The sequence below is a fragment of the Kogia breviceps genome, chromosome 14 (assembly GCF_026419965.1).
Source record: "Kogia breviceps isolate mKogBre1 chromosome 14, mKogBre1 haplotype 1, whole genome shotgun sequence".
Lineage (NCBI taxonomy): Eukaryota > Metazoa > Chordata > Mammalia > Artiodactyla > Physeteridae > Kogia > Kogia breviceps.
In genome coordinates, this window is record NC_081323.1 from 23,715,889 (window position 1) to 23,742,162 (window position 26,274).

General features: G+C 37.9%; 1 protein-coding gene across 4 annotated transcripts in view; it reads left to right on the top strand.

Moving 5' to 3' along the window:
• Positions 1 to 26,274, top strand: part of TRPC4AP (transient receptor potential cation channel subfamily C member 4 associated protein) — an 88,567-nt gene that overhangs the window by 36,451 nt on the left and 25,842 nt on the right. For all 4 annotated transcript variants that reach the window (XM_067012110.1, XM_067012111.1, XM_059038007.2 and 1 more), the window contains exons 3-7: positions 850 to 966; positions 4,056 to 4,113; positions 6,080 to 6,135; positions 9,974 to 10,102; positions 18,761 to 18,968. In XM_067012110.1, the coding sequence (XP_066868211.1) occupies positions 850 to 966; positions 4,056 to 4,113; positions 6,080 to 6,135; positions 9,974 to 10,102; positions 18,761 to 18,968 (568 nt within the window). The remainder of the gene's footprint in view (positions 1 to 849; positions 967 to 4,055; positions 4,114 to 6,079; positions 6,136 to 9,973; positions 10,103 to 18,760; positions 18,969 to 26,274) is intronic.

A 26,274-nucleotide genomic window follows, 5' to 3' on the forward strand; every position in this document is an offset into this window, starting at 1 on the left:
ATGTCATCTTGTACAGCTTTGTGATTTTGTTTTTCACCTGTAAAACTACACTCACTTCACTGAATTGTTTTAAAGATTAAATGGGCTAAAGTATAAAAACCCAGTGCTTGGCATATAATAGGTTATCCATAAGAGAGGGTTCTGCTTTTTCTTGATGTGTGGTACCTGGACCAACATCAGCATCACTTGGAGACTTATTATAAATGCACATTCTCAGGCCCCACCCCAGACCTATTAAATCAGAAACTGCAGGTGGGGCCCAGCAGTCTGGGTTTTAACAAGCCCTTCAGATGATTCTGATGCTCATCACTGTGTGAGAACTACTGCTCTAGCCCACTGTGTTCCATCCTCCCTCGAGGTTCCTGAGAAGGGAGCATAATGAGTAGGGCCCTATTATATTCTTCCTATCCTATCTCCTGTTTCACCCCAAATAGTTCTGCTTTCTTTTGTAAGCACAGACGCAGGAGCCAGGCTTCGTAGGTTTAAGTCCTGACTCTGTCACATACCTTGTATGACATTGACAACTTCTTTGTGTCTCAGTCTCCTTATCTGTAAAATTGGGCAGAGAAATTACTATTATATCATTGGGTTGTGAGGATTAAAGTAGGTAATAGATGAAGTACTTAGAAACATGCCTGGTACATAATAAGCGTTTAATAAGTTAGCTATTACTACTGTTACAACAACTTTTATTATATCAGCTTTTCTGTAAGATTTTTTTTTTTTTTATGGTTCATTGTCTTTGACCTCATGGGAGTTCAAGTTGTGACTAAAATGCAAACTGGTGTTTTGGTGTCTGGTTTGTGTTGGATACTAAACTGAATGTCTTTCTGTATCCTTTTTCACTAGGAAATTTCTCCTCTTCTCTCCATGGAGGCTATGGCATTTGTTACTGAAGAGAGGAAACTTACCCAAGAAACCACTTATCCAAATACTTATATTTTTGATTTGTTTGGAGGTGTTGATGTAAGTTGTTGTTTATTATTACTACTGCTACTTAATGGCTTGGGAATTTAACTCTTGAAATGGGAGGTAGGAAACATTTTAGAATTTATAGCAAACATTTCAGAATTTTCATCTTTTTATGATTTAAAAAAAATTTTTATTGAGTTATAATTTACATACCATACAGTTCACTTGCTTTACTCGTACAATTCAATGATTTTTGGTGTATTTACAGAGTTACAGAGTAACTATCACTACAGGCATAGCTTTTTTTTTTTTGGCCATGTGGGATGTGGGATCTTAGTTCCCCAACCAGGGGTTGAACCCACACCCCCTGCACTGGAAGGTGGAGTCTTAACCGCTGGACCCCCAGAGAAGTCCCCAGAATTTTCATCTTTAGAAGCTCAGTGGTATTCACATGTATTGAAGCACCAAAGCTTTTACACTAGAATAATTGATTTATGTAGATTGATCTGGTGGCACGGTGGTTAGGAATTCGCCTCCCAATGCAGGGAACGCGGGCTTGTTCCCTGGTTAGGGAACTAGATTCCACACACATGCCGCAACTAAGACCCAGCACAACCAAAAATAAATAAATTAATTAAATTTAAAAATATATATATATATATGTGTGTGTGTGTGTGTATATCCCCTTTTTTTTTAAGGTACAAAGTAAAAGGTATGTCTCTCTGGGACTTCCCTAGTGGTCCAGTGGTTAAGAGTCCACATTCCCAGTGCAGGGTGCCCGGGTTCAATCCCTGGTCAGGGAACTAGATCCCGCGTGCTGCAACGAAGATCCCGCATGTGGCAACTAAGAGCCAGTGCGGCCAAATAAATAAATTAAAAAAAAAAAAAAAAGAAAGAAAAGAAAAGGAGATCTGCATAAATTAAATGACTTCAGGGACTAGGATGAACTGGAGAGTGCATGCCTGCTTTTATGGGGAAATGACTTCCATTCCTATTGACCTTTGCCCTCAGGGATGTAGGAAATCTAGATTTTTATGTAGAATCTCCCGCTTTTCAGTAGATGTAGACCACATGAATTATGTCTGTGGGCCAGGTATGATCCATCACTTGGCATTCAGGGACTTTTAATTTATTCATTGACATAGTCCATCCTCTATTTGAAGAGAATTTATTTTAAATATAATAACCTATGTAGATGAATATCTTATACTTTTCTTGGATGACTGTGAAAAGTGGGGCATCTCTTTTCAAAAGCATTTGTGTAGTATGCCTCAAAACTTTAAAGATCATTACTCATTTTGCCCTGTTGTTTCCATTTATGTGAATCTCTCATGAAGACATAAGTCAAAATGAGATAAGGCTTTGTATACAAAGATGCTTAGTGTGGCATTATATATAATAGTTAAAAGTATTCATCAGGAGGAAGGTAGTTCTTGTTTTCTATAAAGTCAGTGGTGTTCTTGTTGATATTCTCTGTTATTTTCTATTCTCTGCTAAATTAGTTTCCATTCTAATCCTTATTACTTTTCTTCTGCTTGCTTTGGGTTTGTGTTGCACCCCTTTTTCCAGTGAACTGAAGTGAAAGATTAGGTTATTGGTTTGAGATAATTCCCTTTTTTTTCTTTTAAGAGAAATTTATTTTTTGCATTTTTATTGAAGTATAGTTGTTGTACAATATAGTGATTCACAATTTTTAAAGGTTATGCTTTGTTTATAGTTATTGTAAAATATTGGCTGTATTCCCCATGTTGTACAGTACATCCTTGTAGGCTATCTTAGACTTACTAGTTTGTACCTCCCACTCCCACCTTTATATTGCCCCTCCCCCACCATTGATAAGCACTAGTTTGTTCTCTGTATCTGTGAGTCTTCTTCTTTTTTGTTATAGTCACTATTTTGTTTTACTTTTTTTGATTCCACATACAAGTGATATACAGGGTTTGTCTTTCTCTGACTTATTTCATTTAGCATAATGTCTTCCAGGTCCATCCATGTTGCTGCAAATGGCAAAATTTCATTCTTTTTATGGCTGAGTAGTATTCCTGTGTGTGTGTGTTCCATGTGTGCTTGAGTAGAATGTATATTCTGCTGTTTCTGGGCAGAATGCTTTATAGCTGTCTGTTAGAGCTTGTTGGTTTATAGTGTTCAAGTCTTCTATATTTTTGGTAATACCTCATTGTCTATCCATTATTGAAAGTGGGGTATTATCCAGCTATTATTTTTGAATTGTCTCCTTCAGTTCTGTCAGCTTTTGCTTCATGTATTTTGAGGTTCTGTTGTTAGATGCATATATGTTTATAATTGTTATATCGTCCTGATAGATCGACCCTTTTATCATTATAAACTGTCCTTTGTTTCAACAGAATGGGTTTTTAAATACATATTTATTGTAAACAGTTTAAACAGAATTATGTGTTGTATTAAAAGAATGTAAAATGAAAAATGAATGCATATACTCCCCAGCCCCCTGTAGAAATCAGTATTAACAGTTTATGGTATATCTTTTGTGATTCGTTTTATAAACTTAATGTTTATAAAAAGAACACAAATATTCTAAAGCAAAAGAGGAATCATAGTGAAGATGTTCTGTAGCTTTTAAAAAATTAAAGCCACGTTGGACCCCAGAGATTAACTAACATTCTTTTTTTTTTTTTTTTTTTTTTTTTTTTTGCGGTACGCAGGCCTCTCACTGTTGTGGCCGCTCCCGCTGCGGAGCACAGGTTCCGGACGCGCAGGCTGAGGGGCCATGGCTCATGGGCCCAGCCGCTCCGCAGTATGTGGGATCCTCCCAGACCAGGGCACGAACCCATGTCCCCTGCATCAGCAGGCGGACTCTCGACCACTGTGCCACCAGGGAAGCCCTAACATTCTTATTTTTAAAAATTAGAGCCAAGGCCATGGAGGGACACTGACTTGCCCGAGTTTACATGGAGAATAGGTGGCTGAGCTGCAACTAGAACCCAGGTTTCCTGACTCTTGGTACAGTGCTCATTTCCCTGAACTTCACTGCCTTCTGCCTGTGTTGGTTGCAAGAGGGTCTTGCAGTACCCTGACGGATATTTGGGCCATGAGTTGTCATGGCAAAGATTGTTTTGTAAGTTGTGCTTTGAATTTTGAAGGTTTTATCCAATTTTTTTTTATAGCTCCTTGTAGAAATTCTTATGAGGCCTACAATCTCTATTCGGGGACAGAAACTGAAAAGTAAGTATACTTATCAGCCACTGGTACTCATTTCCTAACCTGCTGTTATGATGGTAATTCCCAGGAGTTTCTCTTCTTTCCCTTCCTAACTCTTAACAATGAGGACATGCCTTACATTTGGCTGTAGGACACTCTCCGCCCCTAACTAAGCAGCTCTCATTATTTTATACTTGGTAGAAATATGTCTAGTGCTTTAAAAGAAAGAGTGTGAAAACTACTGGGCTAAAAGAATTGCATCTTTGTAGTTTCTAATAGTCCTTGGTTTCAGCTTTTATGTTTTCTTTGCAAATTCTTATTTCTCATATAGTTAATTGAGAGAGTAAGGAAAAGCCTGGTAAGATCATTTGTTTTATTTTTTTAAATTATTGTCTTGTTTTTGTTGTTATAAAAATGATATAAGCTCTTTGTGAAAAGTTCAGTCATTACCAGAATGTGTATGGTAAAAAGTCAAAGTGTTTAGGGTAGCACATTATTTCTTGGACTGGTTGGTAGATATATGGGTATTATTCTATTATTATTCTCTATAACTTACACATGTTGCAAATATTATTTTTAGGTAGTCAGTTGATAATTTTAAAAAATGAGTAAACACACTTACTTTGGCATTAAAAGCCAGAGATCAGTTAACATCTGATGAATGCTCTACTACAAATATCACTTTTTTTTAATTAAAAAAATTTTCCCCCCAACATCAACATGACATACTATGTAAGGTCTTGTTTGTATGTGTAGTAGTAGTTAAGAGGATTCATATTCATCTTTTATGTCACAGCTTTGTATCCTATCTAAATTGGTCTTCATGTCCTCTACCCTCATAGCAGGTAGCATCTTGTAATTACTTGTTGGTGTATTTATTTATTCTCTCTTCCCCCACTAGATTTATAAGTTCCATGAGGCTTTGTCTGTTTTTTTTTTTGCTAACCACTGTATATTCTGTATCTGCTCTAGAGTGGATGCTGAATAAATATTTGATGAATGAGTGAATTCCAGTTCCCTTTGAAAATGAAAGGTCTAGAAGTACTGAGATATACTGATTTGGTGTTCCAGCCCGCTCTGAAGTCATGAGATAAATAAACCAAAAAGCCCCATAGGTTGAAAAGTGGTGATGAGGGATACAGGACATCTGCACTGTCTCAAGATTTATGTCAGATAACCCTTCTGGTCAAGCTAGCTTGGCAGGGCTGCCCACTGGGATCTTGGAGGGAAGCCTAACATTTTAGAGTTTGTGGCAGCATAGGAATGAATGGAAACAGTTTTTAAAAATAAAAGTAATGCCAAACAAAACACTTTATCCATGGTTCATACTCAGTTTTATCATCTCCCAGTTTTGAGGACTTGAAAATTTAGTTTCCTTTTTGTCATACTCTCCTGTTCCTGCTCACAGAGAAGTAACTAGTTCTTTATTAGTACCCAACGTAAATAACAACAGAACAAAACACGTTGAGTCTGTAGTAAAAATGACATCCTTGTTTGCTGCTAGTAGAATTTTCAGTGGAAATTTATAACAACAATCCAATTACTTTGGATTCTCATTATTCTGCTTTTGGAAATGTATCTTAGGGAACCAGTTCAACACAAGCATAAAAGGACTATATGTTATGTTGTTTATTTCTAGTCTATTTAAATAGCAAAATTTTTAAAACCCTGGATATAATTCTAATCAAGCTATAAAGGGAACTTTGCTTACTAAGTGATAACACCACAACAGGTTGAAATTATGAAGACTATGGAACGTAATAAGCATAATGCTATATCAAACCAAAAAGCAGTATGCAAATTGGTTTGTAGGCCCTCATGCGGGCACCATGAAACTCTTTGGTGAATAAGGACTGGAAGGAGGTATGCTAAAAGGAAAATAATCATCTTGGAGGGGATTATAAGGAACAATTCTTTGTTCAAAAATTCAGTTCTGTTACACTGTCTTTCCAATGAGAAAAATAACCGGTTATTCCCCTTTCACTTTCAGTAAGTGATGAAATGTCCAAGGACTGTTTGAGCATCTTGTATAATACCTGTGTCTGTGTAAGTATCCCTGCCATCAGGACCTCATTTTTCTCCCTACCACATCTGCAGTGCTTGAGGAGGGAAGATTTGAATGGGGGTGGTAGACATGACAGCTATCATCAGACATTGGAGAATTGGACTTATATGTGCCTGAGAACCATAACCAACAGGTAGAAATTATGGATGGCAAAATTTCCTATTAATTGAGCCATGGCTGCTTCAGCAGGTACTGAACTCCTCTAGCCCTTGAGGTGTCCAAGCAGAGATGAACAAAAAACTTGTTAAATGGCTACAAGCTTTGAAAGAGTGCCTGTGACCTTTTAGGATTCCTTTAAACCCTATTGTGCCTACTCCTTCGTTTTTATTGTTAGAAAACAAAACAAGAACCAGAAGGACCCACCATGTGTTGATCAGGACACCCAACTAGGTTGATCACTGAGTGGGAAAGAATGGTGAATAAAAGAAGCAATTTGGTGGAAAGAGCATAGCACTTAGTGCTAGAACTTGGTTTGGGGTTCTGGCTCTTGGCTTCATGCTTATTAATTCTCCTCCCTGTGCTTTAGTTTCTTATCTTAGTAGAGTGTAGTTGGTAATCATACATCATAGGGTTGTTGTGGGATTTAAATGAGATGATAGATGTGAAAGCACTTTGTAAAGCAATATACAAATGTTAATTTTTGTAAGACCCAGTACTTGTCTTTTGGGAACATATGTGGTAAACTGTAAAGAGTGAATCAAATACAGCAGAATGAAACAAATGCTGTTGTAGAAGTGAAACCTGTATGCAATGAAAACACAAAGGAACATTTAATTCCATTTCATTTCTTGCCTCATTCAAAAAAAGATTTCGGGCATCATTAGGAGTATGTAAGATCTACCAATATTATAAATTTAGAAGTAGGTATCCAGGAATTGGGCTGAACATAAAATCATCTGTACTGCGGATGGGGTACAAATTTGGGTTTAAGCCGATATCGTATATTAACGCATATATGTGGAACCTAGAAAAATGGTACAGATGAACCGGTTTGCAGGGCAGAAATAGAGACACATGTAGAGAACAAACATATGGACACCACGGGGGGAAAGTGGTGGGTGGGTTGGTGGTGGTGGGATGAATTGGGAGATTGGGATTGACATGTATACACTAATATGTGTAAAATGGATAACTAATAAGAACCTAATGTATAAAAAAATAAAATTCAGAAATTCAATAAATAAATAAATAGAACAGAAGCAATATTGTAACAAATTCAATAAACACTTTAAAAATGGTCCACATCAAAATAAAAGAATAATGCTACTATTAACATTTGTTCATATGCGTAAACTTGACTTAGCTAAGGGATGCCCAGATATCTGGTTAAGCATTTTTTTTCTGGGCGTGTCTGTGAGGGTGTCTCTGGAAGAGATTAGCATTTGAATCAGTAGATGCCCTCACCAATGTGGGTGACCACCATCCAATCCATTGAGACCCTGAATAGAGCAAAAAGGTGGAGGTTGGGCGAATTCACTCTCTGCCGGAGCTGAGACATCTACTTCCCCTGCCCTCAGACTTGGAGTTCCTGGTTCTTGGGCCTTTGGCTCCAACAGGGACTTACACTGTTGGTTCTGATTCTCAGGCCTTCGGTCTCTGACTGAATTTCATCACTAGTTTTCCTGGTTCTCCAACTTGCAGATGGCATATCAAGGGACTTCGCAGCCTCCATTAAAAAAAAAAAAATTGGGGTTTAAGCTTCTTAGCAACCAACACAAATAGGGAAATATGTTTTAACACAAAGTTCAGCATCCATAACATTGCTATGCAACAGAAATATAACACAAAACACTTAGGTTATTTTATTTTACCTTTAGGAATAGCATATTTATTAGTTCAGGATTGATATCTTTTTTTTTTTCTTTTTTTTTTTTTGGCTGCGTTGGGTCTTCATTGCTGTGCATGGGCTTTCTCTAGTTGCGTTGAACAGGGGCTACTCTTCGTTGCGGTGCATGGGCTTCTCATTGCGGTGCCTTCTCGTTGCAGAGCACAGGCTCTAGGCATGTGGGCTTCAGTAGTTGTGGTACGTGAGCTCAGTAGTTGTGGCTCACGGGCTCCAGAATGCAGGCTCAGCAGTTCTGGCGCGTGGGCTTAGTTGCTCCGCGGCATGTGGGATCTTCCTGGACCAGGGCTCGAACCCGTGTCCCCAGCATTGGCAGGCGGATTCTTAACCACTGTGCCACAAGGGAAACCCCAGGATTGATAACTTAAGATAAAAATCAGCATGCACAAAAACCTTGACAACATAAATGATAGGCTGTTTGAATAAAAAGAATTGAAAAGGGATAATGTAAAGCTTTGGACATAACTGTAAACAAACAAATAAGACATTAATGCTGAGTTCCTGAGCAAGGGAGATATGTCTTAGGGACATACAAATGAAAAATAGTTTAGGGGCCTAAACTGTCAGTAAGTTCAAAAGGATTCAGCAAAAACTATTGTCACCAAAAAGGCTAATGCAATCTTAGTGTAATAAACCTGCACTTTTAGTCACTGATTAGGCTATATATGGTATTTTGTGTTTGCTTCTGTGTATCACATTTTTAAAAGTATAAGAATGTATTATACCAATCTCTCGAGAATATTAGAGTATAATATAAAAATACTCCAAAAACAAGTGAAATAATCCATCACACCACCATACTTAGGTTATTTTCAATTTCCTTGTAGCCACGTTTTTTAGAAAGTAAGGAAAGAAGTAAGAAGAAATAGGTGAAGTTAATTTTAATAATGTATTTTATTTAGCACAGTGTGTCAAGAATATTATTCCAAAATGTCATCAATATAAGTAATTATTAATGAGATATAAGTCCTTTTTTTTGTATTAAGTTTTCAAAATCCAGTGTGTTTTTTACTCTCAGAGCACATCTCAGTTCAGACTAGCGACGTTTCAAGTGCTCAGTAGCCACATGTAGCTAGTGGCACAGGTAAGCACAGACAGACCCGTGAGATAAAAATAAGCTAATTGTTCAGGTAGTGCACAATTATTCTTGTAACTAAGGCCAGTAAGAAATTGTTCTTACAAAAAATGATATATGTGTGATATAATGACTCCATCATTGTCAGCTTCCACGTAGTTAATAGTCTTATGAGGCAGTCTTATGAGGCTGTTCGTTAATAATGACACCTAATGTTAATGATGTTCCAGCAAAACACAGTTCAGTTAAAAAAAGGAAGGAAGGGAAAGGAAAGAAAGGGAAGGAAGGAAGGAAAGAAAGGGAAAGAAAAGAAAGAAAAGGAAAGAAAAAGAGAGGGAAAGAGAAAAGGAAAGGAAAAAAAGAAGAAACAAAAACGTAAAGAACATAAGATGATATGGGCCAACTTTGTGCTGATCTGGCTTAAATCCAGGTTAGATGGAAACCTAGGGCTTTTAGAGTTGCAAACACCAGTGCCTCCAAGGATCAGGCAGAAAACAAGAAACGTTTGAAGTTACCTGTTTTGGAGTGGGGACTTGTGCAAATTGTGCCTAACCTGGAGTAAGCATATCCGATCTGAAGACTTAAAGTCAAAATTTAAAAGGTATTGCTGGCCAAATAAAACTTGGCCTACTGGGTGCTGGCTTGTAGCTCTTGATTTAGATACTAGGCAGTTACTAGGTTAAAAAACCTATGGTGGATATTATTTAAAAACTCCTCCCCAGAAAAATACATTTGTACACAGTATTTTATATATAGTTTTAGGGAATTAAGGGCTCAGCTAACAGTTCCTGATGTAGCATGGAATTGCTTTTCCAGTGTCTGGAATGGATATTTTGCCCTTCATATTTTATTTCGGGGTTATAACCTATTCTGCTCTTTCTCTTCTTCTCCCTTGCGATAGACCGAAGGGGTTACAAAGCGTTTGGCAGAAAAGAATGACTTTGTGATCTTCCTGTTTACACTGATGACGAGTAAGAAGACATTCTTACAAACAGCAACCCTCATTGAAGATATTTTGGGTGTTAAAAAGGTGAGCTGTATCCTCTAGCAGGTGAATGACCAGGTGGAGAAGAGTGCCTCAGACAGTTGGATTCTCAAACCTGAATAATGTACAGAACTCTTTTAAAGAAAAACTCCTAGTTTTTCTTGCCATACTCCTAGTGTTAAAATTATTTTTTTGTGTTACTTAAATATATTCACTCGGTTATACTACTTATACTAATAGGTCTTAAATGATTATAAAACCTAAACAAATATATTGAAATCAAGCTAATTATAAAACTCAAAAGCTCAGATTGACTTTGTGAATTTAATGTGTTAGCTAACGGTACTTTGCTGAAATCAAATTGTCCCTCAATCATTATGGTGCAAGACCTTTTTAGCATAGCTCTAATGCTGTATGCTGTATAATAACTCCGTTCTCCTACCACTTTTCTATATTTGAACTGTTGTGAAGCTTTCTTGTGATGATGTTTGACTTTCACTTATTACGTTCACCTCTATTTTTTCTCTTTAGTTTTCAACAGTTAAAGTTTAATTGACACCAACATAGGATAGCAAATACGAGCACTGAAATCCTGCCAGTTGGTCATAGGATGGACATTCAAATGATCCAGAATATGCTTTAAAAAAAAAAACCAAAAATACTATGATTGAAGTGAAAGCACTAAATTAAATAGTTGTCATCGAGAATTCACAGACCGCCCCCCCCCCCAACAGATCTATAGGCATGTTAGAGAATCACTATATTAGATTTTTAGTGTAATGCTTGTTAGGACCTGGCTTACTTCCCCCAGTCCTTGTCCCATGCCTCCATGTTGGTTGCAGGTTTGCAGATTTCTTCCTTGTACTACCGAGGAGGTAGGAGCAGCCTCTTAGATTTTCTGTTGCAGTGAAAAGAGTACCCATGTGCATTGTGGTGACCCCAGCTTTCATTTCTGTGTTTCTGCTGCACTTTCCCCAGGATCTGCTTGTTATTGCCCAGGCAGAAGATGCACAAGTGACCCATTGTCTGTAGGAATACATTGGAGATGTGTGCAGGTCCCAGACAGACCCTTTGTGCCCTTTGATGAAAAGGCTTTGTTATTTTTCCAATACTTGTATGCACCAGTGTGTGAGAAGGGGCTTCCAGGGCAGAAACTCCAGACTTCCTGGCAGTCTTAGCATAAGACTCTAGGATTGCTCCTTCATAACTTTTCCTGCTTGTCCCTCATGCCCTCTCCCTCCCTCTCATACCTTTCTGTGTTGCCAAAAATAGTGATGAGTTCTGCTAGACATTATGGGTAACTTAGTGCAGTTTGAAAGGGGGATAGACACCATAAGAAAGTGGGAACACAAGCCACAAACTGGGAAAAGATATTTGCAACCCATGCAAAAGATTGGTATTCAGAATTTATCATGGAGAATTCCCTGGTGGTCCAGTGGTTGAGACTCCAAGCTTCCACTGCAGGGAGCATGGGTTCGATGCTTGGTCAGGGAACTAAGATCCCACATGTAGTGTGGCACGGCCAACAAACAAACAAAAACAACAACCAAAAAAAACCCCAAAACAACAACCGAATTTATCATGAATTCTTGTGAATCAGCAAGGAAAAGACAAATGGCACAGTAGAAAAATGGGCAATGATAGGAGCAAGCATTTTACAAAGGAGAAACAAATGATCCATAAAAATAAGATGCTTAACTTCACTGATAATCAGAAAAATGCAAATAAGACCACAGTGAGAGAGCTCAAGAATGTGTATCACTGGAAACACTTACATTACTGCTGATACCTTTTTATATCAGCAGAATATATCTATTTTGTTTTCTAGTTGAACGTGGGCATACCCTGTGATCCAGCATCTAAGGAAGCACTGACCTGAGGGCTGAGGCATCAGTATTGTGGCCTGGGTAACCTGTAACCTATGCCCAGGCACACTCGTGGGGAAGCTCAATTCCAGAACAGTGATTCTTAGAAATAAAAACACTAAATTGAAGCCAAGAGAGTGTGAAATGAATTCAGTGGATCTACCAGCTAAATAGAAAAAATCAAAATGTATTGTGTAAGGGTATTGTTTAAGTTTTTGTTTCATATTTATACACATACATTCACCTGTGTATATTTACTGTGTTGTGATGAAAATTTATTTTTTATTCTTGGACATTGTCAGAATGGTTTGGAAGCCACTGCCTTAGAAGAACTTCTGCACATGTGCATCAAGAAACACATAAGAAAGGTTATAGCATTATTGGTTAAGGGCAAAAAACTGAAACCAGGTCTCTGATCCGTCAACAGGAAAATGGATAAATGTCCTCTATTCACACAATGGGATATTATACAATGACTGTTGCTGTAGGCAACAACATAGCTAAATCATAGAAATTATTGGTAGAAGTCAGATGCAGAAGATTGTGTATAGTATATCTTTTTTAAAAATAGATCTTTATTGGAGTATAATTGCTTCATAATACTGTGTTAGTTTTCTGCTGTACACCAGAGTGAATCAGCTATATGCATACATATGTCCCCATATCCCTTCCCTCTTGCGTCTCCCTCCCATCCTCCCTATCCCACCCTCTAGGTCATCGCAAAGCACCGAGCTGATCTCCCTGTGCTATGCTGCTGCTTCCCACTAGCTAATTATTTTACATTCGGTAGTGTATATATGTCGATGCTACCCACTTTGCCCCAGCTTCCCCCTCCCACCCCATGTCCTCAAGTCCATTCTCTATGCCTACATCTTTATTCCTGCCCTGCAACTAAGTTCATCAGTACCATTTTTTTTTAGATTCATTAGCATACTGTATTTGTTTTTCTCTTTCTGACTTACTTCACTCTGTATGACAGACTCTAGGTCCATCCACCTCACTACAAATAACTCAATTTTGTTTCCTTTTATGGCTGAGTAATATTCAGTTGTATATACGTGCCACATCTTCTTTATCCATTCATCTGTCGATGAACATTTAGCTTGGTTCCATGTCTTGGCTATTGTAAATAGTGCTGCAGTGAACATTGTGGTACATGTCTCTTTTTGAATTATGGTTTTCTCAGGATATATGCCCAGTAGTGAGATTGCTGGGTCATACGGTACTTCTATTTTTAGTTTTTTAAGGAACCTCCATACTGTTTTCCATAGTGGTTGTATCAATTTACATTCCCACCAATAGTTGCAGGAGGGTTCCCTTTTCACCACACCCTGTCCAGCATTTATTGTTTCTAGATTTTTTGATAATGACCATTCTGTCTGGCATGAGATGATACCTCACTGTAGTTTTGATTTGCATTTCTCTAATAATTAGTGATGTTAAGCATCTTTTCATGTGCCTTTTGGCCATCTGTATGTCTTCCTTGGTAAAATGTCTGTTTAGGTCTTCCACCCATTTTTTAATTCTGCCCATTTTTTAATTTAATTTTTTAATAATTTAAAATTGCAAATACTTTCTCCTATTCTGAGGGTTGTCTTTTTGTCTTGTTTATGGTTTCCTTTGCTGTGCAAAAGCTTTTAAGTTTAATTAAGTCCCATTTGTTTATTTTTGTTTTTATTTCCATTACTCTAGGAGGTGGGTCAAGAAAGATCTTGCTGTGGTTTATGTCAAAGAGTGTTTTTCCTGTGTTTTCCTCAAAGAGTTTTATAGTGTCTGCTCTTACATTTAAGTCTTTAATCCATTTGGAGTTTATTTTTGTGTATGGTGTTAGGGAGTGTTCGAATTTCTTTCTTTTACATGGACCTGTCCAGTTTTCCCAGCACCATTTATTGAAGGGGCTGTCTTTTCTCCATTGTCTGTTCTTGCCTCCTTGGTCGTAAATTAGGTGACCATAGGTGTGTGGGTTTATCTCTGGGCATTCTGTCCTGTACCACTGATCTGTATTTCTGTTTTTGTGCCAGTACCATACTGTCTTGATTACTGTAGCTTTGTGGTATAGTTTGAAGTCAGGGACCCTGATTCTTTTGTTCTAATTCTGTGAAGAATGCCATTGGTAGTTTGATAGGGAGTGCACTGAATCTGTAGATTGCTTTGGGTAGTATAGTCATTTTCACAATATTGATTCTTCCACTCCAAGAACAATAGTATATTTCTCCATCTGTTTATGTCATCTTTGATTTCTTTCATCAGTGTTTTATAGTTTTCTGAGTACAAGTCTTTCTCCTCCTTAGGCAGGTTTATTCCTAGGTATTTTATTCTTTTTATTGCAGTGGTAAATGGGAGTGTTTCCTTAATTTCTCTTTGTGATTTTTTCATTGTTGGTGTCTAGGAATGCCAGAGATTTCTGTGCATTTATTTTGTATCCTTCAGCCTTACCAGATTCATTGATTAGTTCTAGTAGTCTTCTGGTGGCATCTTTAGGATTTTCTGTGGATAGTGTCATGTCATCTGCAAACAGTGACAGCTTTACTTCTTCTTTTCCAATTTGTATTCCTTTTATTTCTTTTTCTTCTCTGATTGCCATGGCTAGGACTTCCAAAACTATGCTGAATAAGAGTGGTGAGAGTGGACATCCTTGTCTTGTTCCTGATCTTAGTGGAAATGCTTTCAGTTTTTCACCATTGAATATGATCCTTGCTGTGGGTTTGTCATATATGGCTTTTATTTGTTGAGGTAGGTTCCTTCTGTGCCCATTTTCTTGAGAGTTTTTATCATAAATGGGTGTTGAATTTTGTCAAAAACTTTCTGCATCTGTTGAGATGATCATATGGTTTTTATTCTTCAATTTGTTAATATGGTGTATCACATTAATTGATTTGCATATGTTGAAGAATCCTTGCATCCCTGGGATAAATCCCACTTGATCATGGTGTATGATCCTTTTAATGTGCTGTTGGATTCTGTTTGCTAGTATTTTGTTCAGGTCTATAATTTTTGTGTGTGTGATGTCTTTTTCTGGTTTTGGTATCAGGATGATGGTGACTTCATAGAACAAATTTGGGACTGTTTCTCCCTCTCCAATTTTTTGGAAGTATTTGAGAAAGATCAGTGTTAGCTGTTCTCTAAATGTTTGATAGTATTCGCCTGTGAAGCCATCTAGTCCTGGACTTCTGTTTGTTGGAAGATTTTTAATTACGGTTTCAATTTCATTACTTGTCATAGGTCTGTTTATATTTTCTAATTCTTCCTGGTTCAGTCTTGGAAAATTTTACCTTTCCAAGAGTTTGTCCATTTCTATGTGGTTGTCCATTTCATTGGCATATAGTTGTTTGTAGTAGTTTGTAGTAGTCTCTTATAATCCTATTTCTGCAGTGTCAGTTGTTATTTCTCCTTTCCTTTTTCATTTCTAATTTTATTGATTTGCGTCCTCTCCCTTTTTTTCTTTCTTTTTTTTTTTTTTTTTTTTTTTTTTTGCGGTACGCGGGCCTCTGACTGTTGTGGCCTCTTCCACTACAGAGCACAGGCTCTGGACGCGCAGGCTCAGCGGCCATGGCTCACGGGCCCAGCCGCTCCACAGCATGTGGGATCCTCCCGGACCAGGGCACGAACCCGCGTCCCCTGCATAGGCAGGCGGACTCGCAACCACTGTGCCACCAGGGAAGCCCTCCCTTTTTTTCTTGATGAATCTGGCTAAGGGTTTATCAATTTTGTTTATCTTCTCAAAAAAACAGCTTTTTTTTTTTTGGACTGGTCTAAATACATAAATTTATTTTCCCCCTTACCTTCCTTTCTTTGGGAAGAGGAAAAAGGAAACATTACTCTGTCTGCTCAGAGAGCAAGGAGAACAGCAGAACAGGTGAAGGGGGACTGAACTTACTGACTCTTCTACCTGCTTCTGTTCTCTCTCAGCCTGTATGTTGTCCTTATAGGTGAGTGAGAGATGTTAGGATTTCAGCATGCTGCTCCTTAACTGGAATGGGGCAAGAAATGCTTCAGCTGTTTTAATCAGTGACGTTTATTAACATGTTTCAAGTGGCCAAAGTGTGCAGCGAGCACAATACCCAAAGCAATTAGATCATTCCTTTTTAAGACCGAGAAACTTTCTCTTGGTTTGATCTACTCCAAAATACCAAATACACAGATTTTGGAATAAACTCAAATAAATTGTAATTTACTTTCACCCAAATTTACACATCCTCTACCTAAGGACAAAGTCACTGCTCTTCTAAAGATACTGAGGGGAAGTGGAGTAGCTCAAATGAGCCTGTAATTTAAAATCACAACCAGAGAAGAAACACTTCAAGCACAATGGGGACATTCCATTGAAGAGCCACATTCATTTGGAATGTTTGCTTTGAAAACAACTCTTCAGGGGAATAAAGAACCAGCTTTTAGTTTTATTGATCTCTGCTATTGTTTTCTTCGTTTCTATTTCATTTATTTCTGCTCTGGTCTTTATGATTTCTTTCCTTGTACTGACTTTGGGTTTTCTTTGTTCTTCTTTCTCTAGTTGTTTTACGTGTAGGGTTAGATTGTTTATTTGAGATTTTTCTTGTTTCTTGAGGTGAGATTGAATTGCTGTAAACTTCCCTCTTAGAACTGCTTCTGCGGTGTGCCATAGGTTTTGGGTCATCGTGTTTTCATTGTCATTTGTTTCTATGTTTTTGGGGGGTTTTTTGTGGGTTTTTATGCGGTATGCGGGCCTCTCACTGTTGTGGCCTCTCCCGTTGCGGAGCACAGGCTCCGGACGCGCAGGCTCAACGGCCATGGCTTACCGGCCTAGCCACTCTGCGGCATGTGGGATCTTCCCAGACCAGGGCACGAACCCGTGTCCCCTGCATCGGCAGGCAGACTCTCAACCACTGCGCCACCAGGAAGCCCTCTGTGTATTTTTTTTCAATTTCTTCTTTGATTTCTTCAGTGATCTCTTGGTTATTTAGTAGCGCACTGTTTAGCCTCCATATGTATAGTGTATCATTTTTACAAAGCTCAAAAATAGGCAAACTCAAATCATACAAAACTTTTTTAAAATGAAAAAACAATAATAAACAAAATTCAGGATAGTGGTTACCTCTGGCCGAGAGAAAGGGAGATGTAATAGGAAAGGCACACGTAGCTATTCACTTTGTTATGCTTTATAACATATGTTGTATCAAGTGTTAAATAAAAATTAAAATATAACACAAAGAAGTGGGCCTGGAGGGTTGGGGAGACCTGGTTTGCAACCCATACACTAAGTTGTACAGGGCTAAAGGAACAGATGAGCTGAAAGTCCCAGTTTCCAAAAATAACAATAGCTAACATTTGTGTACAGGGAAGGCAAAGGTGGAAGAAGCTGCTCCCAAATACCCCTTCCACAGCCAACCAGAAATAGGAGTGAGATTCACAAGGGCTTCTAGGAATCATTCATTGGTTCAGTACACATTTACTGAGACCTTCACTACCAGGTTCTCTGCACTGAGGCTGTGGAGAGGAGGTAAGACACACTCCTGCCTCAGGGCAGTGTCAGTTTATTTGGGAAGTTAGATGCAGGAACAAATAATTACAAGATCATGTTATATGTGCAGTGATAGAGAAATACCCAATCCAGTGGAAGTTAAGTACATTAGTGGGATGAAGGGTAGCAGGTATTATCAGAGGAATGTAAAGATGTTTCAGAAGGAGAGAAGATCATGTGATGTACAACATTTGTGGATATTAAGGAAGAAAGAAAATGAGAATATAACCAAATAACAAAAAGCATTTCATAAAATTCAGTACTCATTCATGATAAAAGCTAGGAATAGAAAGAAAATTCCTTAACTTGGTATTGGATATCTATTAAAACTTATAGCAAACATCAAACTAAACCTGAAATATTTCTAATAAGGAAAAAGAGAAGGTCTGCTATCACTGACTCTAGATAATTGGTTACATGGGCATGTACACGAGACACCTATAGGAATGTTCATTGCAACACTGTTTAATAGTGAAAAATTATAGTCCACCTAAACATACACATATTTTAAAAGGAGAATGATTGAATAAATTGTGAATTAAAACAATGAGAAATTATTGAAGTAGACTTACTTGTATCAGTGTAGTTGAATCTCATTGTTGACCGTGAAGTATCATTCACACTGTGCATGCAGAACAAAACCATGTATTTTTATTTTTTATTGAGGTATAATTGATTTACAGTATTATATTAGTTCAGGTATTCAAAATAGTGATTCAAAATTTTTATAGATTATTCTCCATTTAAAGTTATAAAATGTTGGCTGTGTTCTGTGCTCTACAATATATCCTTGTAGCTTATTTATGTTATACGTAGTAGTTTGTGAACAATACCATATATTTTTTGTGGAAATATTTGTAAGTGTGAAAACATGTAGAAACAATAAACAGAGTTCAAAATAATGGTTACATCTTGGGGGGGAATGAAGTGAATGCAACTAGGTAGGGATACACAAGGATCTTCAGCTATATTTGAAATATTTTATGTCTTGAAAACATCTATGGCAATTTCTGATTGATAAAACTTGAGTGGTAGGCTTTTTTTTTTTAGGCAAAATGGGGCATATGAGCAAAGGTGGAGAGTAAGAATAGTGGTCCTCAAAGGGTTTAATCCTCAAGCCAATCCTATGAGGTAGATTAGATTAGTCCCATTTGACAGAAGAGCAGACAAAAACTTAGGTTCCATGATTTACCTAGGGTTGTGCAGCTGCGAATTGTGGAGCTGGGGTTTGAACCTAAGTGATCTAGCTACCAAGCCCCATTCTTAGGGGAATGCAAAAGAGCAGCACATTCAATCTCAAATGACTGAGCATGGGGATTGTTTTATTTGTGTCTTTTGTAGGAAATGATCCGACTAGATGAAGTCCCCAATCTGAGTTCCTTAGTATCCAATTTCGATCAGCAGCAGCTTGCTAATTTCTGCCGGATTCTGGCTGTCACCATTTCAGAGATGGATACAGGGAATGATGACAAACATACGCTTCTGGCAAAAAATGCTCAGCAGAAGAAGAGCTTGAGCTTGGGGCCTTCTGCAGCTGAAATCAACCAAGGTAAAGTCTCTAAGTTGTCAGAATTTTGACATTGTAGTTCTGAGGTCCCTTCCTAAATCATCTAGCTCTTTCAGTATTTCTAGAGATTTGATCCATGTGAGGGCTCCTTGGGTCCACTTAGAGTATGTAAAATTTATATCTGTGTATCTCTTCATTATTTGGGGGGACCAAGTCCATAGCCATCAGACTTTTTAATAGATCCAGAACCTTAAAAAGTTAAGAACCATTATTTATCAGAATTAAAATTACATACCTTTTCTTCCACTGAGCCTTTTCTGGGCCTTTATCCTATATGATAGATACAGATATAGATACATGAGATAGATATATGAAATATATAGAGAGAGAGGGAGAGAGAGATACAGTCATACATCAGAGATACTGGGAGCTGGGTACCAGTATCTGCAACACTGCGATAAAGCGCATGTTGCAATAGAGTCACACAAACTTTTTGGTTTCCCAGTGCATATAAAAGTTATGGTTACACTATATCATAGTCTATTATGTGCAATAGCATTACATCTAAAAAAAGTACATACTTTAATTAAAAAATACTTCATTGATTAAAGAGCTACCCATCATGTGAGCCTTCAGAGAGTCATTAAAAAATCCCTTTGCCTCCATGTTGATGGCTGCTGACTCATAAGGGTGGTGGTTGCTGAAGCTTGGGTGGCTGTGGCAATGTCTTAAAATAAGACAACAGTGAAGTCTGCCACATTCATTGACTCCTGCTTTCATGAACGATTTCTCTGTAGCGGGCAATGCTGTTTGATAGCATTTTACCCACAGTAGAACTTCCTTCAAAATTAGAGTCAGTCTTCTCAAACCCTGCTGCTGTTTTATCAATTAAGTTTATATAATATTCTAAATCCTTTGTCATTTCAACAATCTTTTTTTATTGAAGTATAGTTGATTTACAATGTTGTGTTAGTTTCTGCTTTCCAGCAAAGTGATTCAGTTATATATATGTATACATTCTTTTTTAAAGTCTTTTCCTTTATGATTTATCACAGGATATTGAATATAGTTCCCTGTGCTATACAGTAGGACCTTGTTGTTTATCCATCCTGTATATAATAGTTTGCATCTGCTAATCCCCAACTACCGAACCATCCCTCTCCCACTGCCCCTCCCCCTTGATTGTTGATTGCATCAACAGTCTTCCCAGTATCTTTGCCAGGAGTAGATTCTATCTCAAGAAGCCCTTTCTTTGTTCATCCATACTCTTCATCTGTTAAAGTTTTATCATAAGATTGCATCAATTCAGTCCCATCTTCAAGCTCCACTTCTAATTCTGTTTCTCGTCTTGTTTCTACCACATCTGCAGTTACTTCCTCCACTGAAGTCTTGAACCCCTCAAAGGCATCCATGAGGGTTGGAATGAACTTCGTCCAAATTCCTTTAATGTTGATACTTTGACCTCTTGCATGAATCATGAATGTCCTTTATGGCATCTAGAATGGTGAATTCTTTCCAGAAGGTCCTTGTAGGGTTTTTACCCCCATCCTCCTTTCTTGTGACTTTGGGGGAGTTCTCATTTTACTAAATCATAAAATATACATTCTTAAAAACATGAATTTTATTATAACTAAATTATACCTCAAACCTAGTTTAAGTACATGCATACACCTACACTGACAAAAGCTAACGTTTGTTAAGCTCCTGTGTGTGGCAAACATTGAGCTAACTGCTTTACCTAGGAGTGATTTTGTTTAATCCTCCAAGCAGCCCTGTGAAATAGAGATTAGCATCCCCATTGCACAGTTTGGGAAACTGAGGGTCATACAGTTTCAGTAATGGATACCTGTGTGTGCTGAGGCACTAAGTAACTTTCGTCTTTTAGTTTCCCATTTAGGGAATCTGTTCTGGCAGGTTAGTTTTATCCTGTTGGTATCGATTACCTTCATGGACCTGTTTGTAAGCTGACAAGTAAAACCACCATTACCATCATCCTTGGGAAATGAGGTATTCTAGTCAGTTGGGTTTTTAATTAACTGAGGTTTAACCCCAAGCCTAGTTTTCATTGATTTGCAGGATTGAAAAAAAGAAGGCTTTATAAAATGTCAAGGTTCACTTTCGTACCTGTGTGGCTAACCCATGAGTTTATCTACATGTGATGTTAGTTTATAGCTTTTGGGATAAAGCTTTATTAAATGTTGTATTTTAGCACATGTTGTTGTACAGGGTCTAGTCCTTCCTGACTCTCTGCCCATAATTCCTATCTCCTTGTCCCCCCCACTTCACACACATTTTTCTCCAGTCAAATGCCCTAGGAAGACCAAGGTGAACATAATTAAATTACAAGTGGATGAGAAAGATCTTAGTCCTTAGTGTTGTCTATCTTTAATTGAACTCCAGTACTGAATACTTTTATTTTTTTATTCCTATTGGAGTATAGTTGATTTACAGTGTTGTGTTAGTTTCTGCTGTACAGCAAAGTGAATCAGTTATACATATACCCACTTTCTTTTTTTAGATTCTTTTCCCATAAAGGTCATTACAGAGTATTGAGTAGAGTTCCCTGTGCTATACAGTAGGTTCTTATTAGTTATCTATTTTATATATACTAGTGTGTATATGTCAATCCCAAGCTCCCAGTTTATCCCTCCCCCCCATCCCCTTGGTAACCATAAGTTTATTTTCTACATCTGTGACTCTATTACTGTTTTGTAAATAAGTTCACTTGTACCATTTTTTTAGATTCCACATGTAAGCGATATCATATGATATTTGTCTTTCTCTGACTTCACTCAGTATGACAATCTCTAGGTCCATCCATGTCACTGCAAATGGCATTATTTCATTCTTTTGTGTGGCTGAGTAATACTCCATTGTATATATGTACCACATCGTCTTTATCCATCCATCCATCGATGGACATTTGGGTTGCTTCCATGTCCTGGCTGTTGTAAATAGTGCTGCAATGAACATTGGGGTGCATGTGTCTTTTCAAATTATGGTTTTCTCTGGATATATGCCCAGAAGTCGGATTGCTCTATTTTTAGTTTTTTAAGGAAATAGAGGTATGTGTAATAGTCAGCTTTGGCTGTCATAAAAGGATAGCACAGACTGGGTGGCTTAAACAGCAGAAATTAGTTTCTCACAGTTTTGGAGGCTAGAGGTCCAAGATTAAAGTGCCATCAGCAGTGGTTTTTTGTGAGGCCTCTCTTCTTGGCTTGCAGATGGCCACCTTCTCACTGTGTCCTCATATGGCCTTTTCTCTGTACATGCACAAAGAGAGCTCTGGTGTCTCTTCCTCTTATGTAAGGATACCAATTCCTATCAGATTAGGGCCCCAGTCTTATGACCTCATTTAATTACCGCCCTAAAGTCTCTGTCTCCAGATATAGTCATATTGTGGATTAAGGCTTCAGCATATGATTTTTTGGGGGGACACAATTCAATCCATTTTAGTATGGAAAGCTGAAGTGTGTAGGATGTTGCCGAAAAGTTTTTATTTTATTTTTAATAAACTGCAGCTGTGAAATAGTTTTCTTGGCCAGCAAAATGATGTCTTATGCTATCTTCCTGGAGCTTAGATAATAAAAATGTTAGAGAACTTTTTAGGCTTCTCAGAAAGTACCAGTTATCTCTAGTGTTGATTCAGATAAGAACAAATGGATCCATCTGCAGGGGAAAAAAAATCACTCAAAATGTTAGTCAGATGTAGATGAAGCCACAGGCCTGGTAATTATCCATTTACAGGTGACACCAAGCTGATTTACAGAGCATATGAGCTAATTCAGAATCATCTCAGAGAGCCTAAACTGCAACAGGAAAATTTACAGGAGTGTTTGGGAAATACTAATGTTGTAACAAATAAGAGGAGAGAAGAGGTCTGCTTTTGCAGAAATTATTGGAAGTGTGGGTGTTTTAGCTGTCAACCTGTTTAACGTTAACCAACCGTGCATGTGGTAGCTACTGATAAAGCTGTGAGAAGTACAAAGACCGTATGATGCTGAGATGCCAGTCCCCTGAGATTGTGTATAAGTTGGTGAATATAATGGGCCAGTGAGTTTTTCCTGGGGAGAGAATCCAAAACTTCCATCAGCTTTTCAAGAGATGAGTGACTGACAAAAGCTCAGGAATCTCTGGGGTGGAAGTCAGTCTCAGAACCCTGAATACTGGGTAGGTTACATCTGAAGTGCTGTGTTTAGTGTGCAGGGTGTGAAGACTAGGTCTTAGGAACTGCCCTGTGAGGAACAGTTAGAGAAACGGGAGCTATTTACCTGGAGAAAGGAGGTGTGACTAAAAATCCATGTTTTTGAAATTTTCAAAATTAGAAATTTTTAGAAATCCCAACTCTTCATTTATTTAATTTATTTTGGGGGGAAAAATTATAGTTTCTGTTTGTTTGTTTTAAATTCACAAACTACAGAGGAACAGCAGGTGTACGGTAGAAAGTTTGTTCCCATCCCAGTGGTGACCTATTACCAGTTTCTCATTTGTCCCTCCAGGGATACTCTGTACGTGACCAGTTACGGGGGTGGAGGAGGGAAGAAGAGAAGACTGGCTCCTTTCTGTTTGTACTGATGGTGATGTATAATAAGCACCATTCTGCCCCTGGCTCTTTTCACTTAACTTTATCTTGCAAAGCATCCATTCCAGTACATACAGAATTATCTGATTCCTTTTTACAACTGGATAGTATTCTAGTATATGGGCGTAGCATAATTTATTTAACCAGTCCCCTGTTGATGGAAATTTGGTTTACCTCAAGTCTTTTTTCCTACAAATAACAGCCTTACGTGTAGAGTTTAATGTGCTGGATATTTGCCTTTTAAACTTTGACAAATATTAACAGATTTACCTTCCATAGAAATTACTAGTTCATCTTTCCACCCTGTATACCCTTCCCAGTACAGGGCCTATTTAAACTTGATATTTGTCAAACTTGATAAGGAAAAAAATGGTATCTCAAAAAAAAAAAAATCTATCTCAGTATATATATTTTTTAATTGAGGTGAAAGTCACATTTAAAAAGCCATTTAATTCAGTGGTTTATAGTACATGTACAATTTGTGCAGCCACCATCTAGTTCCAAAACATTTTCATCACCCCAAAAGGAAACCCTGTACACATTCAGCAGTTATTCTCCATTACCCCCAACCCCTGGCAACCATCTGCTTTCTTTTTTTTTTTTTTAAATTTATATATTTATTTATGGCTGTGTTGGGTCTTCGTTTCTGTGCAAGGGCTTTCTCTAGTTGTGGCAAGCGGGGGTCACTCTTCATTGCGGTGTGTGGGCCTCTCGTGGAGCACAGGCTGTAGACGCGCAGGCTCAGTAATTGTGGCTCACGGGCCCAGTTGCTCCACGGCATGTGGGATCTTCCCAGACCAGGGCTCAAACCCGTGTCCCCTGCATCGGCAGGCAGATTCTCAACCACTGCGCCATCAGGGAAGCCCCCATCTGCTTTCTGTTGATGGATTTATCTCTTCTGGGTATTTCATATAAATGAGATTTTAAAGATGTGATCTTTTGTATCACATATCATACCTCTTTCACTTGTGATGTTTTTGAGGTTCATCAGTGCTGTTGCATGTCAGTATTTCATTCTTTTTTATGGCTGAATAATATTCTTTATGTGTACGTACCAATTTGTGAAACATTGATGGACATTTGGGTTATTTCCACCTTTTGACTTGTGAATAGTGCTGCTCTGAACACATGCATACACAGGTATTTGAGCACCTGTTTTCACTTCTTTTGGGTGTGAACTTAGGATGGAATTGCTAGGTCATATGGTAATTCTATATTTAACTTTTTGAGGAAAAGTTAATTTCAATGTAGTTGGTTGTTTTTTTAAGATTGTTTTGATTTGGACCATTTTTAAAGTCTTTATTGAACTTGTTACAATATTGCTTCTGTATTATGTTTTGGTTTTTTGGCCATGAGGCACGTGGGATCCCAACTCCCTGACCAGGGATTGAACCGACAACCCCTGCACTGGAAGGCAAAGTCCCAACCACTGGACCACCAGGGAAGTCCCTCAGTGTAGTTTAATTCACCTTTTTTTAATTAATGCAGTCACACATTATTTTATAGTCACTTGCTAATTTATAGAGAATGGAAAGGGGGCTTAAGATGATTTGCCAAGCTCTGTGCTGGGACTAAATTCATATGACTTCATGTAATCCTCCTAACTACTCTGTTTTTATTTATTTTATTTTTAAAGAATTTTCTTTAATGTTGTATTCTTTTAAGGTTTACTTTAAAATTTTTTATTATGGGAAACGTCACACATATAAAAGCAGAGACATATATATGACCCTGTAACGATCCCCATTTACCTGTTACCTACCTTCAACAGTTATCAACTGATGGCCTGTCTTTATCTCTACCCTCATTTACTCCTACCGTCGTCACTTTGGATTATTTTGAAGCATATCCCAGACATTGTAAGATTTCACTTGCATATATTTCAGTGTTTCTATAAGGTAATTACTCTTTAAACCATATTGTACACTCCCAAATTAATACCTTGATATTTTGAAATATCTAGTTAGTTATTAATTTTTGATTAGATGATACATTTACATGATTCAGAAAATCTACAAATTAAAAAAGTTGTTCACTGAAAAGTACCCCTCCCACTGTATTCCCAGTGGTGTTATTCTCTTTGCCTTTGGCAAACCACTGTTTTCTATCCTTAAGAAGATTTAATGCATACACAGGCAAATACGTACAGGCATTAGCTTTATTTAAAGAAGGTTAAATTTTGGAGCCAAGATTTGAACCTGGATTCCCTGCCTTCAAAGTTTATTATATTCTTTATGCTGACCAGAATTTCTGTCTTACTCATCATTGTCAGTAAAATGGGACTGGTGCAAATAGGAGCTGGGTAATTATTCAGTTTCTTTCTTTACCTTAAAAAAAAGAAAAAAGGGCTTCCCTGGTGGCGCAGTGGTTGAGAATCCGCCTGCTGATGCAGGAGACACGGGTTCGTGCCCGGGTCCGGGAAGATCCCACGTGCCGCGGAGCGGCTGGGCCCGTGAGCCATGGCCGCTGAGCCTGCGCGTCTGGAGCCTGTGCTCCGCAACGGGAGAGACCACAACAGTGAGAGGCCCGCGTACCACAAAAAAAAAAAAAAAGAAAGAAAAAAAAAAAGAAAAGGCTTATCTTTTTTTTTCCTGCTAGTATGTGTGTGTTATAGGAAAATCAAACCATAGTTAAGTAGTTTTAAAAGAAGCATTTATATCCTCTTCTACTCAGGAACAGCCACAGTAAATACCTTGGTATATATCCTTCCATTCTTTACCTGTGTATATGTATATCATGTGCATACTTTAAAGAAGAAAACTTGAA